We start from the raw sequence: 18,890 nt of genomic DNA, 5'->3' as shown, positions 1-18,890 counted from the left end.
GAGATAACCAATTATTCGTGTTATTGAACCCGGAACAGTTCTAAATACAAGCCAGATTTTGGTCTAATCCCTCAGATTATATGCAAATCGGAAAAAAGAACTGCCGCCGAGCTAATTAGTTTACGTCGTATCCCGGATTCGGTCCACAATGTCCGTGTCAAGACAATAATAACTATGACGAATTAAGAAGATAACAATCAAAATTGTGCTCTATAATTACCGTATTGGTCGTAGAAGCGTATTATGTATTGTTGGAAAACGCACGCCATTGGTCACCTTGACATATAGCAAGTTTCTTCAAACACACCAAAAATCAGATTCACTTTTACAAAAGTCGATGTAACAAGTTCTAAAATTAGCATAGAACCACCTTTGTAAACGTGCAAGTTTCTGCGATAGAAATAGCGGGTGTTATTTAAATTTATGCTCAAAGTAGGCGTTGAAGAGTCGATTGTGAATGCACCACGGGTTACAGAGATCACGGATCATCTGCTTAAATCTAACCTCACTTTTTGCGTTATTTGTGTTTTTATTGTGTGACTGACGAGTGGTACGTTCACAATCGACTCTTCAACACCAACTTTGAGGATACATTTCCAACAATAACTCATTTATGTTTGAAATATAGAATTTCAGTCGAGTGAAAATTTCTTGGCAGTAAAAGTTGATATTAATTTTAAAGCGATAAAATTGAATTCTTCCTTAAGCTCGGTACAAGCGAATGGTTAATGAAAATACCCCTCGTGCATATTAATACCCTAAGGAAATTAGTGTCATCAACAAGCATCCTCCGTGCGCCTGATACGGGTAGACCGCAGTCACTTTGGCTACCATTATATAATCTGTGTCAAGATTGTCAAAAGAAAATGTCAACAGGTCTACAAAGCAGTTCGTCCTCTGATCACGCTTGACATAATTAATTTCCTCCTAGTCGAGCTCTCTATTTGTCTCGTTTCCAATGGAAGAAGTTTGGTATCGGCTCTTTCGGCAGAAAGCGTTGTCAGCGCCTCGCACAGAAATTCGCTAATTAATTAGTTCTGTTCTGGTCCTAAATGTGGTTCTTTGATGTGAATCGATCCGTGTTAACATTTCCTGTCAACTTTGATGCCCTTGATCTGCAGTTGTATTTTGGTTAATAAAGCGCCGTGTCATAGACGTCAAGGTCAGAAACGTCGGGTCAGAATTCTGATTTTATTGACAAGTCACTTTCACTGTCTGTGATGATCGTCGTTACGTGCACAGGTGTGACGTTCGTTTCTCAATGCAAGGGGTGGGTTCGCACGTTTGCACATTATTCTGTTTCACGATTCTGGCCTGCAACTTTAATTTATCGACGAGGATGCTGTTTGATGTACGGTTAGCTGGAATTGATGGGCTCTTGATTGCTACGGGTCTTGCAGAATCAGAGAACGAGACCTAAAGCAAACTGTATCATTATTGGATCGTTCGATTTTTTTATTGGAAATGTTGCATGCCGACGTTAAATGCTTCATTTTCAATGCGGATTCATCTGTAATTAGGAAGCGGGGAATTTTTTACGTTGCAAAAAATTCCGATCATTCTGCAGACAGATTTGTACCTTGAAATCGATGAGAACGCAGAATTTTTACTAAATTTTAAAATTATTATTTGTCTCTTTTTTGAACAACTTTTTTTCTGTAATGAGTAAGGACATTTTAAGTGTCCTTTAAATATATAAAAATAACTATTTTAAAATTTACCGAGTCATTACATCTGCTGAGACATGCTAGATTATTTGAACTTAAAATATTTTACAAAAAATTTACTATTTTTGCATTTGAGTAAATTAAATTACAATATTTCTTATGCTTTGGCCTCGCTATTCAACACGACACTTAGCGGTTGTCTCAGTAATTTTGAAAGAAAAGAACTTTACTAAATCTGTTGCTCGTACCTACCTACAGTATCCAGTAAAAAAGATACTAAAAATAACTAAGATATTTTTATATACACACTTATTTTCTGTCTACATCTAGATCCTTAAGAGCATTAATCCGTTAAAGCTCATATGCTCATATATACCAATTCTTAACTTCTTCAAGCCCTATAAAATAATTACTAATGTTCGCAAAAAGGTTTAATGTGGTCTGCTGCACCTTTACAAGGTATTTTCAACTCCAAGTCTAAAAGGATCACAGTTATTTTTTGGTTTCAATTTTCGGTACTCTTCTCAATGGTAGTGGATGGTATCCGGACACTATAGTATCTAGTAGGAAACAATATTTGGGAACGACTTATGCAGGTTTTTATGACGTACTACATAATACTTTTATGAGGGTTGGAACGGTTGGGACAGCCCGTTGCTGTTGGTCGTCATAAATTATTTAAATTATTGAAGGTTCAAAAATAGGCCGTATTTAAACATTTCTTACTAAGAGTCTTCAACGCATTTTGTGCAAAATAATAAAAAATAGGTCAAGCTGCAAACGTTCGGAGCGTGCCGAAGCGACCGAAATCAGGTAATATTTGCGGCATCTTTAGGGGCAAGCCATAAACTATTGTAAGAGGCAATCGGCTTATTTTTATAATGAGTTCCCAAATATCGTTTCCTACTATACTATGCTAAATATCAATATTCCTTCAACAGAAGCACGTGTTAGAGTCAAACTTACCACTTCAACTTTTATATTTGTAATTTACTGCCTAGGAATACAAAATACGACCAGGAAGGTAATAATGGCACCGAAGACTTCTTCCATTCCTTTATCCCTTTAAACAATAAAAAATGCAAAGCTGTAGGTTAATAAATCTGGAGTTCTCTTCAAAAATTCTTGTTGATAACTTAAGTTACATTTCTTACATAGTTTACATTTTCACGGAATTGTCTCTGAAAAACATAATTTCGAAAAATTTTGTTCTGGAACCAGTGGAAGGGCAATAAGTAAGTACAATGGCAAGTAAGTTACTTTTTGACTTTTATGACTTAAGGTAATTTAGAATCACATATACAGGGTGATTCAAGTTTTACCGCCCGAGCGAAAACACCTACTTCTAATCGATTTAAAATTCTCAAAAAATTCAGGAATAATTGTGTATCGCTGTAGAACATTCTGTAAAAATTCAAACTTTTTTAATGAAACAGGTACATTTTTCGTTTTAATTCAATAACCGCTAGCTTAATTTACATAATTTTTCGACGAGAGTCTTTTCAAACATTTAGGAAAAATTTGGTGTCATTGAAATCATGAAAACATCACCGGTTTCCGAAATAAATGGAATTTGATATTAAAGTCCAAGATTTAGCTATGATTTATGATTAAATTGGGCGGTCACTTCCAGAAAAGAGGTTGACATGACTTGTTTATGGTACTTAAGAATTACTAGAAATGTTGTCAACAGATGTCTCTCCAACAATGAGGTATCATGGCCTACTAAATCTGAACTGCGCTGCGCTTATTACGGCCGTAACAAAGCTCGGATTTTCAATGGAGCAATTGATTCCGCTAACCTCAAAAAATTCACCCTTAACCAACTCCATCTGTTAGCGAAATAGAAAAGAAAAATGTAATTTGAATTGAAATTATCCAATCACAATCACGTAACGTGTTTATTTTGTTAGGTTAACACTTTCTATTTTGTCATTTTGACGCGAAATAAATTTTCACGAATACGTTTCATGAACGTAAGAATACCTAATAATTACAATAATCAAATTATGAAACAAAATATTTATATATAAAATGGAATTGCAAAATCTGAAAATGGATAGAGCACAGTAGAAAAATTAAAAGTAAAACTATCTATCTGCAGGAAGACAATACCTTTCTCGTAAGTTTATAATTTTAGAACCTTCCTACTTGTGAGTTTATTCTGAATGGATTTCGTTTTTATGTAATCTGTTTTTTTTTTATAAACAAATGTTTAAAATTGGTTTCATTACTAATTGGATAATAACTTTACAATTTTTATCTTTGTGTTTATCACAGGTAAATATGGAATTCTGTATTAAATGTGGATGCAAAGTAGTAACCAGTGGTTGACAAGGATTTTTTGGAATTAAATATGATAAAACTTGTGTGGCAATATTAGCCAAGTCTTTTAAAAGCCCCACAAATTTACAGACCCCACGGTCTTGAAGCCAAACTAATCGTAACAAGGGTCCTGGAGTTGCTGTAGATAATAAAGAAGAAACATGTATTACAGTGAAATGTTTCATTTAGTTTTTTTTTTATAATTTTATCAATTTTGGATTTGGTTTGGAGGTTGCTGGGAATTTGAAAATAACTGTTGTTATTTTCTCCACATGCAACGCACTATTTTCCCATGTTAGTACTTCAACCTTGATGAAATTCAAGGAAATTTAAATTATTGTGGCAATTTAGTTGATTTGTAGTTTAATATCTTTAAAGAGATGGCGCTAGTTAAGGGTAGATTTTTTGAGGTTAGCCGAATCAATCATTCAGCTAGTTTGTTACGGCCGTAATAAGCGCAGCGCAGTTCAGATTTAGTAGGCCATGGAGGTATTTATTTATGACTGCAGTTGTAAATCTTGGTCATTTTTCGCTCTTAATATTAAAATTGGAATAATTCAAAAACCAACAATTTGAATTAATTGTGAATTATGAGCGTGTACGAAATTTTTTTTTTTTTTGTGGATCAAAATCGATTTTTTAAATTTTATGGCTCTGAATAAAGTGATACGGGAAAATTGATTACACACATTTGAAGCCTTATATGAAGAGAATGTAACCCCAACGTTTGATAATTTTTACTAATTAAAACTTGAATCACCCTGTACAAACTAAATACATATGTAAAAAAAATTGACGCTTCATTTTTTTGTTTTTTGAGATGGACAAATCTATCCACGAATATACCTCGAATATTAGTAATTATTTGAACAGAACGTGAACCAAAAACATTCGAATAGATCAATTATTATTATTGAAATAACAAGTTTCATTTAAAAAAACGTCTACAAATCTTATTTTTCTCTTTTTGCTTTATAATCCATTAAACTTTACCCGTAAATTACTCTCAAATCATGTGCTTATTATTTTTGGTCTTGATTTTGGGTGGTTCTCCTTTTATGACCTTGCCCGATGCCTCTTTTACACTGACCTGTCTCTCTATAGCAACTCGATGAACACTGAATAACAGAAGAGCTGACGCGAATATTTCTTGAGATTGTTGCCATTCTCAATCCAAGCAACAATGCGAACGTCTTATTTAACCTAAGATACCTCATTTTGATTTAACTTGTGTCGAAATAACATTTACAATGACATGATAGACTTTGATTTCGTAATTCGTAGTTTCTTTAGATTATTAATCTTACTTTAAAAGCAATCGATAAACATTTTTGTCAACTTAATGGAATAAAATGTGTGTTTCTCTTGAAATTCGTATTTTATCTGCATGCCCTTACCACATAAAAAGTTATTGAAGTGTGGAAGTGTTTCGGTTGAAGAAAACATTCGGAATCCGGACAGGAATTAGATGGGAAGCTCGAAGAATAAAATATTTATGTTGAAATTCCACCCTCGTGAAACAACTCCACAAAGTGCAAGTACAGATTTCTAGTGACGATTCAATGTTTCAAGAATAAAGTTCATTTTTTCATAACTCTGGTGATGTTTACACTTAGATGCCAGAAAATGTACTCACGTTACTTACAACTCTCTGTCTCCTTGTATTTTGTACAGGGTTATTCTAAATGATTCTAGTCAAAGTAGGCCATGCCCATGTTATTACATTTTTGCCGCTTTCATGTGAACTGTCAGTTTTGTCGCTGTCACTGTCATTTTTTAGGTGAAAAGTGCGGTGATGAGATTTTTATTTATTTTTGTTAAATTAACGATTGAATCCAGAAATATTGAGTTGTTTTGCAATCAGTTTTAAAAATATTGAGTTGTTTTGCACCCAATTTAACTCCCGTGTGTGCTCACTTATTCACATAATTTTGAGGTTTTTTTTATGTGGAGCGGCAACCATAAATTTTACATTCAATTTTCACGCCTACTTCGACTACAATCATTTAGAATATCTCTGTACTTACTACTAAAAAGACAGAGTGACGTTCTACCGTATGTTTTAAAAAATGAATGCGAATGCGAATGAAATGCGAAAAACAAAAATGTCGAAAATCAAATGAATCAGTTTGTTTGGGAACCGCTGAAAAATTTGAAATTTGGCGGGTAGTTTTTACGTCTGACAACCTAAAATGTCAAGTTTTTCTGTCATAGAGGTTATGTTTGCCTTTTATTTAAGGTGATGATAAAATAGTGTCTGCAATTTATTCAGAAAACAACAGAGGCTTAAATAACAAAGTAAAAAGACTAATTGTGAGTAAAAGCATAAAATGAAACATCAGTGCAACTGCTCATAACGCAAAACGCAAAAACCTTCAGCACGACGTATCCAAGAAAACCGAACTCGATTCAGACTTTTTTGACGTATTCCCTGAGCGGCGTTTTGAACTCGCAACCAAACCACAAACTGAGAAACTCGCAGGTGATTTGCAAGACGCCGAGTACTTGTTCGTGGCTGGTTTTTAGTTTCGTGAAAAATGTCTTCTTCTGCAACTAAAATGCGATCTTCTCATTGGCGGCCAAGATCGCGCTTATTCATTTCGAAATCTCGAAGATGCTGCACAACGTTTACACAGATTCGTGCATTGAGAAGTACATATCCTTTGAGGAAACCTTTCACCCTAGCTTTGCCGTGCTAGCTTTGAATGTCCACGGGCTTCGCCATACATCGGTTTTCTCCAGGTTGGTGTAAGCAAGTCATTTGTGATTTAAATTGAGTTTAAAATTGAGGCTCTTGTTAAAGTGACTTAATTTTGAATTAAATGACAACAAAAAAAGCCTACTATAACTTTTTTCGACCCATTTTTTATAAAATTCAGTGGCTCCCAAACTTTTTTATGGAAAAATATCAACATTTGTATATGGGATTATTGGCCCAATCGTTGCCTATTGTGGAGTTTTACCGCTGATTAAAGTATCTCCACAACTTTTAAAGTCACCCTATATGTGCAGTTAGCAGTTACTACAGAATTTTTCAGGGGAAGAATAGAAAAGGATACCTTGTGTAACTCCAATAAGCGGATAAAGTTTAAGTTGTGTCTCATAAGAACAACTTGTAATATTTAATTACATGCAAGCACAACTGTGTCCTTCTTTTTAGAGATGTTTCTTCCTACAGAAATTTAATATATTCGCATGTGCATGCATATATACATTATGTCGGAACACAGTAAAGGTGTCTGGAAAAGGAGGTGTCCTCTTAGAAAGGTATTTACAACACGATTATTTTAGTTTTTCAACTGAAAATTCATGATAAATCAGTAACATCCATATTAGATTTGTCACGGATGTGCATTCTTGTAGTCAAGCAAGAATATCTGAGTTATTTGTGCATTTGTATAGAATACATTTTTATTAAATTTTTTGTGACAGTTGTTCCCGATAATTATTATTATTCAGCATATATTAAAAATAATAGAATTTTTAGAATACGTGTTTTAAAACATTGTATCAATGTTGCATTTTTTAAATTACTGCCTACATAAATATAAGGTGTGCATAATTTGTCATGCAAATTAGAAATAATGTATACAATTATTACACATATAAATCAAAAACTAAATGTCAAAATTAATAATCTGAAAGTCAGATTTCATATATGGGTGCTTATGTCAATGCAGCTTGCAGCTTCCTACCTTTGTCAACTGATAACAATGTCATAACGTCAAGTTGCGCAGTCACGTTATCCTTATTTGTTTGTTTTTTATGACTTTACTCTTCTTGTCAAATGGTAATCCCATCACGACTTATGTTCCTAAACTGCGTATGCCAAAAATGTAAATTTTATGTAAATATTTATTGTAAAGCGATTCTTTGTTTTTCGGTTGCTTGTGTCGACCTGCTTTACTTCTGAAGGATAATCCGGACTCCGGATTCCTTCGGAGATTAATGATGTCATTCAGGATAGAAATTATCTACTAATTCTATTACATAAACAATGTCTAACCTGTTCCGATTTGTTCTTGTGTACCCAAACAACAACTTAATCACGTGACCGTCTAGAATGAATCGGCCATTATCCAACTGCCAAATTGGTTCACATTTTTATGGTCCATTATTACTTAACAAATAATTAATTATTGGAGTGAACGTTCCCGGAACAATAACATGACGCAAAAAAAATTAACTACTCTAGTAAGGAAACGTTCACTTGACTTTTTACAAGTGACTTTCATCGCTCTCGTTGTTTCGATTTTATTTACAAAAATAAGAGTCGCGACAAACAAAATACGGAAATTACTTTTAGAAAAATAAAATAGTAGAAATTTCAACATAAGAAACAAATAATGTCGTTGTCATTTTATTCAACGTTTATTTTGTCAGTAATCCAGCAGGTTACGTATTGCCTCTAGACATCTCCACTTGTCTGGCAGATAGAAGGGTTCAAAAACGTGAGGGAACGGCGTGTCGAAGCCCGTGACACGTACAACAGGTGCCTCGAGATGCAGGAAACAATCCTCCTTCAAGAAAAATCTCTGAATTTGACAACGATCGCATCTCGTGTACGTACCTGAATGGCTGCCGCCAATTCAGCTCCGAATCCTCCGGTTAGCGGTGCTTCGTGGGCTATCAAGACCCGCTTTGTTTTCTTGGCGGACTGTAAAATTTCCAGTAAATCAAACAAAACCCAACATTTTTTCCTCGATCGAGTAGAACAAAGAACTACCTTCCATTCCATTAAAATTATTTGTTACTACGAAGGAAAAAAACACAGAATGCGGTAACGCTATTGAAGTTTATTTCCGGTTCCTTCACCATCTACTCCAACCGGATTCGGGACGAATTATCTCCAGCAACGTATGCCACGGTCAGTTCAATTAGGTAAATGACGAGGCTAACAGATTCTCAATAATTGTTGACAGCATCGGAATCGAAATTTAATGGATTCATGCACGATTACGCCGTAGTAAATATTAACAATTTCGACAGGATTGCACCATATTCGGCTTGTCGAAGGTTGTTACCTGACATACGGTGGTTCTGTCCCAGGGCAAGATTGAAACAAGATCTATTACTTCACAGGAAATGTTGAATTTCGTCTTGGCCAGCTGTGCTACCTCCAGAAGGACGTGAACCTGCGTCCCCCAGCCTATCAACGTCACTGCGGTTCCTGGAATTGAGTATTTTACCTATGAAAAAGTAAGAGACGTCAACCGTGTTATGTGGCGTGTAATTCCCACTGCAATCGCATCGTTAATAATAATAATCCGCTTATTGTCAGATTGCTGTTCATTAGTTTAGTCACAGACTGCTAGAAAGTAGCTTAAAAAATTCGCAGCCTGACACAAAAGTAAGCAAAAGGTAATGCCGTAGTTGATTTTATTTTACAATTACCTGTTGGTCTTATCTTAATTTATCTACGGTGAGCCGGGGCAACCACTATTATTAATTAATTACAAAGATTAAAACTAATGCGTTTTCTACTTCTTTGTAATAGTTATTTACATTACAGTAGGATAGTAGTACCGGGATACCAAAAATTATCTTGGTCAAAGGTGGTCACGGATTTTCAAATAATTGTCGAAGCTTTGTGTCAAATCATTTTTTGAATGTGAAAATCAATTTTCGAGAGGACTTTTCGCACTTTGCAGTAATGCCGAAGGATTTTTGTGCATGCCTTACAAATTGTATTGGTGTGTTTTACGAAATTGGCTCTGTGACTCATAAAAAAGGTGCTGGTAGGCCAATCGTTCGTACCAAAGAAATCGTCACACTAAATAAGTTGAGACGGACGTTTTCTAATCCATGACCACCTTTGACCAAGATAATTTTTGATATCCCGGTATTTTACAGGGGTTTCACCAAGAGGCGAAGCCGAGTGCCTGATTAGTTGGAGCGCTGTAAAATACCCACCGTGCGGCATTTGTATTAGACTTTACGGCTGACCAAATGTTTTATTTTGTACTTTTGCAGATTTTTATGAAATCACAAATGTCAAACTTTTTGACACATAGAGCTGCCAACCCGATAGCATTTTCCATATTATGATTATGAATTTATGATTATTTATGAGTCAATAAAATTAAGGAAAAAAGATTTATCGGAAAAATAATACATGTAAAACTGTTTCTTAACACTAAGGGCCAGTTTATAGAAAGACAATTAAATTCAAATTAAATTTTAATGCATGGTTAACCCATGAATCCGAAACTTTGATTGGTACAATCTGATCACGTGTTCAGTACAGTTCAGTTAATCTCGCATTAGATTACGATTAACTTAATTTCGCTTCTGTAAACTGGTCCCTAACATACGAACACTTTAATTTTAAAGTACCTAACTGTAAAAAGAGTAAATTAACAGTGCGTGCTACCGCACTCCCCCAGAAATTTACAACATCCGTCGGTAAATCGCAGCTATCTTTACTTAAATTGAAAGGTAAAGGTCTGTTTTATCGTTAGGGAAACCGAAAATGTAATTCCAGGAACTCTCACACATGCAAAAATGGGTTGCTTGCCACTGTCACTGTCACAAAGTTAAATCAAAGAACTCTACTTTAGGATACATTGTAAACACCCTGTAGTCAATACTCTAAGTACCAGTAATTAAAACCCCATCAAAATACGTTCACTAATTAATTAGTAATAAAATAACTAATAAGCGTTCGAGTGGTAGATACCAAAATATAAAATTTGTTTTTTATAACATGTTAAGATTTAATCTCGCTTAAGATTTACACACTTGGTCTAACGATGTTGCCATGTAACTGCCTGGTCTTTACATGATCTTTTGTAAAAGTTTGCCAAGAATCCTGCTGTTGCTGCAATTAATTACATTTGTAGAAAATTTCTTTTCAGTCGGAAAATTTTATTTCCAAGTTTCGTAAGCAAATGGAAGTCAGAAAATCGTGTTCGAGATAAGGTCAAAGGGTGAAGAAAAGTGATTTTGTGCGCGTGTCAATTTGTCTGTTCTTTTCGTTCAAGATAACTTTTGCAAAAAAGCACCGACTGAAAATTTTCTCCTTATAAAATGTTTATTAAGGTAAGAACTTCAAGTCTGTTGATTTTGCTGTCAATTGGGTTGATGGTTTTAGTTTTAGTGATTAAGAAACAAATACGAGTGATCTGAGGAGAAAATTTCCGGCAATTTCGTACCCACGAGTTTATATTCGGCATGACAATTCACCGAGCGAAGACTGAAAAATTCTATGAAAGAATAGTATTTTACAGTAGAAGTCCGTTAGGATAGCGTTTACTGCCGAGCCAGATATTGTGAGACGAGCTCGCAGAGCGAGTCGAATAATACTGGCGAGGCTGTAAAGGCCCTAACGGACGTGTATTGTACAATAGTTTTTGTAATATCTCTACGATTCGTTCACAATTATCTTTTTGAAATACATTTTTTTCAACGCCATCGAAAAAAACCAATAAGTGTGCGGAGGACGTCCTCCTGTCAACCGTTGTTTGTGAAAAAAAATTGTTTCAATGTTGTTTGTCAAATTTGTTCAACGCTTAACTTTCCGTTGAATGAAACCAATAAAAAATCGCAATCAAGATATTCCCGATGTCCGGAAGTGAGGTCATCGTTATTGCCTGCAAAATCGCGCTTGTGTTAGTGTTAAAGTTATGAAGCATCATCTCCGATCTTGTCTACATTTGCTGTTGTTTGTCAGATTTGTTCAACACTTAACTTTCCGATGAAAATAAACGACTGAAATCAATAAAAAATCGCGATCAAGATATTCCCGATGTCCGGATGGCCGCAGAGCAAGTGAGGTCATCGTTATTCCTTGCAAAATCGCGCTTGTGTTGGTGTTAAAAGTCTGAAGCATCATCTTCGATCTCGTCTACATCTGCTAGTGGCGTACGGATTTCGATTAATTCAAGGTGTGTCCCATAACATTAAACATTAATTATTGTACCAATTGTAAAAAAGTTGAAAAATAAAGTTTAGAACTACGTTGCTATAGTTATTTTTTAGTCATTCATAACGGCCGCTCCCGCTCATAACTCCGGCCGTTATGAGGTTATTTACATGGTGACAAACAGTCCGTAAAGCCACCTTTAACAAATAGATATTACAAAAAAACTTGAATAGTAGTTTGTAATTTTAAAAAGGTTGTTATAGCAATTCGTCAATAAATAGTGAAAATTTCCGCGGCAATTTTTTTAAAACAAGCGTGATTGGCCCGTACTGACCAATTTCTCAAATCTGCTTGGTCGGGAGAATGCGAGTTGAATTGTCATATTAAAATCATTTTAAAAAATGAATGTAAAAGATGGAAGTCACGTATGTTTCTTTACATCATATTGGCAAATTTGAAAAGGACAGATCTGAAAAGCATGATGCATGTGGTACTGACGTGGGTAAAATTGTCTCTTCTGCCGATCATGTCTCATACATGTTCGGCGATAAATCTGGGGACCTTGCAGGCCATGGGAGTAAATTGACGTTATTGTCATTAAAACTCTTTGTGTTACTCTTGCAATGTGTGGCCTAGCGTTGTCTTGCTGAAAAACACTGTTGCAGATGCCTTTGAAGGTATGGCAACCTTGGATGAAGACTAGAGGTGACTGGCTTCCAAACTGTATTATACCACAAACCATAACACCAGGTGTTAAACCAGAATGGCGTCGAAATGCGAATTGCAAATTTAGCCTTTGTCCTCTAGCTCTTCTGACACACAACCGTCCATCAGGCACTAAAGATGATTTGGTGCCATCATCGACCCAATGCTCCCTCAGCGTACACCACTCGAGCCTGGCAACTCGATGCTCTGGGGTTAAAGGAAGCCGAACAATTGGTCGGTATAATGCTAAGCCACACGAACGGATTCTGCGATAAATTGTTTGCATAGACACCTGTCTTTCCAAAACAGCCCTCCAAGTAGCCTCCACCGACCGAGTTGCTTCAAACGGGTTAACTGAAGCCAGCCGCCGAAGACGCCTTTCTTGACGTTCATTCGTAATTCTTGCCCGACCACTACCTCTCCTACGTCTTCCTGAGCCTTCGTTGGACCAAGTCCTCCATGTAGAGTCACTTCGACCCAATCTTTTGGCAATTTCGCGAAAGGGTAATCCGGCTTCATGCATTCCCACAATTCGACCCCTTTCAAAAGGAGTTAATTGATTGTAATGCTGATCACGACGAACGCGTGGCATGACAACGACACAAATAAAGGACATCAACGTCTAAACTGTCATCATTAACTTTGCTACACACAGGGAAAAAGTAGTTATATGTATACCTGTTAAAAGATTAAATACCAGACAAAAAACATCCTAAAAGTTCGCTGTTCATGATAAAATTTTAATCATTCATTTCTTCATTTGAGATCTATATACGAGGGTCAACCAGAAGTAAGGTTACAACATTTATGTAGGATCGAAAAATGCTTGTATTTAATAATTGAAATTCACAGGATACTTCCATTGCCATCTCGAACTCCAGGCCTTAATAAGGTCACTAATTCAACACACTACGTGCTAAGGTAGCGCCATTAGTGATTTTATATATCTATCCTTGTCGCACAATAAACTCAATTTGGGGATAAACGTTTGAAAATTTTGAAGTGTCACTAAAGACTGTTGTCATTTTGCCAAACTAAATTCCCTGAAACTGATGTCTTCCTCGTCGCACTTACGACATTTGCATTTATTATCTTTGTTCCACAATAAACTCACGCCAGGAATGTAATGGCGCTACCTTAACACGTAGTGTGTTGATTTAGTGACCTTAGGCCTTAAGCCAGACAGCGTGTGACGTCACGAGGAAGGCCAAACGTCAAAATTTGACATTTGTTTACATTTTCAGAAAGTATCAAATACGGTGTTTTAATCATTCTTATGGAAAATTGTGAGATAAGCAAAACGTTGGTGGCAAGTGTATATAATAGTTTCAGTTGATACCAGGGTATTTACTGTTCATTGAACGTCGCAAAAGACGTTGAAACCTGGGAAGTATTTTTATACCCTATCAACATTTTCGTGATTCCAAGTCGTTGTAAGGGCAATTTAGTTGAAATTATATTTGCTACACATATAATTAAGGTGTAAGAAGCATTTGTTGTGATTTGGTGTTATTTAAATGATTCACAAAGTAAAAATTACGCAAAAACAATAAATACACAAACTTAACCTCACTTGTAAGTGACAATTTTCGCGTCATTAATGGCATTTTACTCCACGAGGCAGTAATTGTAAAGCCTAAACACATCGTTCTACTAAAAAAAAGAGTGCTAACCAACAATTTTTCTGTTTTTATTAAATTCTGGAGGTTTAATGCGTTTTTCGATGAAGCCTTTACTGTGACGTCACGATCAAAAACAATTGCTGCCTTAAGGCTTTGTGTTCTAGATGGCAATGATACTTCACAAATATCGAGTGTTCAAATGAAATCCTGGGCTGGGAAGGCGTTGGAAACCGTCAATTGTTGTGCTTTTTTAAAGCGTAGATTAATTGGAGCATGTTGACAGCTAACCTAAAATTTAAAGCCAAAAAAATCTTTCTTTTTTTCTTTCTGTACAATGTTTTACATTAAAAATAGAATAACTTAATGATTCCTATTCTTGAAGCAAATATCTAAGGGCACCCTTTGCTGAAAACAAACATGTTCAATTATGTTGCGATTAAACATAAACAAATGTCATTCGTGCCAAACGGCGGGAAATTCAAACTTTACACTGTTCTAGACGGTTTAATTTTTCCAACGCCTACTCAGCCGAGGATTTCATTTGAACGCGCGATATATTAAACTATTTGTCAATGTAATCGCCGTCGAGATCGAGACATTTCTGCAGTCGGGGCACCAGATGTCACCGCTAGCTCTTTCAGCCATTTCCTCGACCTCCTGATCGTTGGAAAAACGTTTTCCACCCAAAAACTCCTTTAGTTTAGTGAAAAAGTGATAGTCCGAAGGCGCCAAGTCGGGTGAATAGGGGGGGGGTGGGTCACAATATCCCATCCAAACGATGTCAGCAGCTCCTGTGAAACTCGCGCGGTGTGGTGCCTGACGTTGTAATGCAGGAGGCTGACTCCCTGGGTCAGCATTCCCCTTCTGCGGTTCTGAATGGCTCTTCTGAGTTTTTTTAGGGCATTGCACTAAGCCTTTGCATTAATGGTAGTCCGTTTAGGCATAAAATACACCAAAAGGAACCTCTTACGGTCCCAAAAACAGATGGGATGACTTTTTCGTCTTGAACATTTTGGTGGCTGGGGAAGATGAATGACGCCACTGAAGTGATTGAGTAGTGACACACCGATGTCTCATCCCCCGTCACGATAGAGTCCAGAAAAGCTTCTCCTTCCTGTGCAAAACGGAGGTGGCGGGAGCGCGCGATGACCTCTCCATCAGAAGAACTTACTGTGACTGAACAAAATGGCCGACAAACACGCGGGACTATACAAACTGACCGCTAGGATCCCCCCTACATGCCAGGTGCGCCAGTTTCGAAACAAAAAATTTACCCCGGTCTCAGGAGCCCTTGTAACCTTACCTTCTGGATGACCCTCGTACATAATATGAGAAAGGAATTTTTCTAAATTAAAAATACCCTGACAATTTTCAGATTCTTAAAAATAACACGAACATAAAGCAGTTAATAAATATATTTTCAATAATTATTGGAATGTAGGAACGTATTAAAGTATATACAGTGTGGATTTAAATGTAAAAGTTTGTGTGTAAAGTAAACACCCCTTAGTTATAGAACTCTGGGAGAAAGGAATATACCTACAGTGTATAAAAATAATACGACAAATATGCAGGGTATAAATCAAACTGCATAAAAATTAGATAGGAGAATGGTAAGCGGACTTCCACGTTCTGACAATACATAAATACATTTGAAGACAAGCAACATAAATCCAGACTGACTGTTATTTTATCTAGAATTACCTGCAGGGTAATTTTTTAAATTCCTTGTTATTAATCTCTTGAAAGTAGAAATTTCGTTTAAATTAAAAATAATAGTTATGTGGTGCGGATCGCAATGAACCATCTGCCACTTCTACTTTTTGTTGACAAATTAACAGGTATATGCAGCCGGAGACCGTGCAAAATTCGTTCTATCTAAAAACTCTACACTACTAACACCGTTTCGTGAGAATGTATGTTTCCGGTGAGTCCAATTTGAAACGAAATGGACGTAAGTAGGTTCCCTCGACGCAAGGAGTTGATAACCCCCTCCGATAACCGCCACTAATTTCACATCTGCGTTTCCGTGATGTTCAGATTAGGGTGGCAAATTTGGAGCATGTGCAACAAGTGGAGCAACAGTACAAGTAACCCCGCGATTACTTTCCGATCCACCCCTGTAAGGTCACGCGTTTTATTTTGTCCGGAACTAGGTCATACGTCTGCGTGTTTTTGGTTTAGATATCAGAGCGTGTTTATTTAGTGGCGTATATGTCACTCCCGGATTTCCACTACGATTTTATTCAAAAAACCACATTCGGTAATAAAACCACTTGATCGAGCCGCAGGATCCGCCGGAAAATAAGATAAAATTGGATTTCGCCCACACAAAAAAGAATGGTAGGTAGTAGCTAACATAAAATAAAACGACAAGCTTTAATGTGTTGCGCAATAAATCCGGTCGTGTTTTTAAAAAATACCAGATTTCAATTTATTGTTGTGTCCGTCCAGGGGTATTTAATAAATCCGACGGTTTGTTAATAGCTGCTGACACCATATTTTCGCCGACAAAAGACCAGAAGCGGGCCTCGATAATGTGCGGATTTATTGCATCATAAAAGGTATCGAAAATTTTATAGGCTTTAACACTGCACTCATCCTAATAGGACTCGCGCAGTTTACCTTTCTGCTGTCCTGCCGTACCAGGGAACGATATTACGTTTCCAGACATGTTTTAAACAAGATAAATATTAGGCTTCGCTTTTCCGACCAAAATTTATCTCAACCGCAAATACCTTGCAGCAAAACATCCGCTTTTCCAATGGGCAAAACGAAATCGTCGACGGGCACTTCTTCGACCGCCGCTCGGTACAGGGTTTTCGGCTCGAAAATTATACAAGGGTCTGGATCGCGGATGCAGGCCAATAGCAAACCCTTTGCTTTGATCGGACCCCGCGGGACGACTATCTGAAAAACAAATCTGTATGGTGGGTTGCCTATCTCTCTTAAACTAAAGTTCAAACGAGATCACTAAATCCCTAAATACATACAAAAATAACACAATAAAATCGTTTACATATATTTTTTTATGATCCTGTAATTACGTAATGTGTAAAAAATTTCCCCACGTTGTTTCAGTTTTTTTTATAATTACATTATTGTATCTATTAGCGCCCTAACCACATGCGTAATCTGGACCAACCTTTAGCCCTGGCGTATGAGCAAAATAGGCCTCGGGGCTTTGGGAATGATAGAGTCCACCATGGCCGACGGCACCGCAGGGCGCCCTCACAGTCAACTTTCCACAATCGAATTCTCCCCCGCTTCTGTATCTCATTTTGGCGGCTTCGTTTACGAGCTGCAATCTGCGTTATTAAACCAACTATGCTGGCAGTATCTGTTGTTAAACCTGGTCGAATGCCGGAAATATGTAATCAGCAAATTGAATTTCAGCTATGGCAGTGGAACCCATGTTGGCGGCGCCGATCCCGAAACCGACAATTCCCTGTTCGCATAATGGGGTGTTGAACACTCGACCAGTGCCGTACTTCGACTGCAGGCCCATCGTGCACCGGAACACGCCCCCGAAAGCGACGTCCTCCCCGAAGACCAGGGCCGTATCGTCGGACCGGAGTGCCAGATCCAAGGCGTTGTTTACCGCCTGGAACATGTTCATTTTGGTTTTTTCGCCTGAAAATAAACTCACAACGTTGTACAAACTCGTATTTTAAATTTGTCTGAAATATTTTGTTTGATTTGAACTGCGTTCCAGATTATGCAGGTCTCCCCTACATCACAATCAGATGTGGTGAGAAGGGACTGTGATTACTCTGTTTAAGCAAAATTTTAGCAATTACACTAAAATTTCAGTTTCAGAATCACTCGATTGTAGCACAGATTGGAAAACCGTGACTCCGATAAAAAAAAATACAATTGCTACAAATCCTGCAAATATTTGACATTTACATCAGTTTTTAAATGAACGACTATGTCGTTGACATTACCGCGCTCTTATCTCTGCATTTGATCTTATTTTATGCATTGTTTCCAAGAAGTATAATTAACAGTCCGTCCGTTTACCTTTAACAGGTGATCCTGCATCAGGCGTGTAAACAAAATGGTTTCTCTTATTGATCAGGTGATTTAAAACTCCGAGTTCGTTTCTGGTCTGTCGTAAACATCTGGTACAAATTTTGTTTAGGGCCATTTCACACGGTACACGACACTCGATACGAGCAACTCACAAAACCACGTTGTACTGTTATCGGGATTGTTTGGAATTATAAAATACTTCGAGTTTCGTGACCTTGATGAACTCGCATTATCGTACGTGGTATAATCTACGTTGGTAACTTTCGGCCTGAAGATGATACAGAGATATGAACTGTTTCGAAAGTAGGAATAACACGATTTCGCCAAAGTGTCGTCATTATGCACAAACAACAGCTGTTGAAAGAATTTTATTGGGTCGAAGTCAATTAAGCGAGATGGAGCGCTTCTAAAATTTAACGTTTTGGGCAATCAATAATTGGATTAAATGTCATCATAAGAGGGGACCATTTTCAACTATACAACGTAATTAACTGGCAGCTATTCCGTACTTGTGTTACATAAATGCGAAGTAATTAACTGACAAAGGGAAAGTACAATAGCCCAATAAAATCGTTTATTCATTGTTCTGCTCTAAACTTTGGTGTGATACGTTCGGTCTTCGACTCAAACAATTCAGCGTGAACAAAAATCATTTTGCACTTACCATATTTC

General features: G+C 36.8%; 1 protein-coding gene and 1 long non-coding RNA gene across 3 annotated transcripts in view; one reads left to right on the top strand and one right to left on the bottom strand.

Moving 5' to 3' along the window:
- Positions 1-18,890, top strand: part of LOC138135831 (uncharacterized) — a 325,387-nt gene that overhangs the window by 103,118 nt on the left and 203,379 nt on the right. The window lies entirely within an intron of this gene.
- BckdhB (Branched chain keto acid dehydrogenase E1 subunit beta) lies at positions 8,337-18,475 on the bottom strand. 2 transcript variants are annotated; one of them, XM_069055208.1, is made up of 7 exons: positions 18,207-18,475; positions 17,536-17,816; positions 17,329-17,484; positions 16,922-17,093; positions 9,017-9,162; positions 8,563-8,649; positions 8,337-8,512 (listed from the first exon to the last, which is right to left on the bottom strand). In XM_069055208.1, the coding sequence occupies exons 1-7, from the start codon at positions 18,331-18,333 to the stop codon at positions 8,372-8,374; spliced, it is 1,110 nt and encodes a 369-aa protein (XP_068911309.1). In that variant the 5' UTR covers positions 18,334-18,475; the 3' UTR covers positions 8,337-8,371. The 2 variants fall into 2 exon arrangements, with proteins under 2 accessions (XP_068911309.1, XP_068911310.1); XM_069055209.1 differs by having other exon boundaries at positions 17,536-17,787; positions 18,207-18,467.

The sequence above is a fragment of the Tenebrio molitor genome, chromosome 7 (assembly GCF_963966145.1).
Source record: "Tenebrio molitor chromosome 7, icTenMoli1.1, whole genome shotgun sequence".
NCBI lineage: Eukaryota > Metazoa > Arthropoda > Insecta > Coleoptera > Tenebrionidae > Tenebrio > Tenebrio molitor.
The sequence above is the reverse complement of the archived record's forward strand: the minus strand, read 5'-3'. Positions and strand labels throughout refer to the sequence as shown.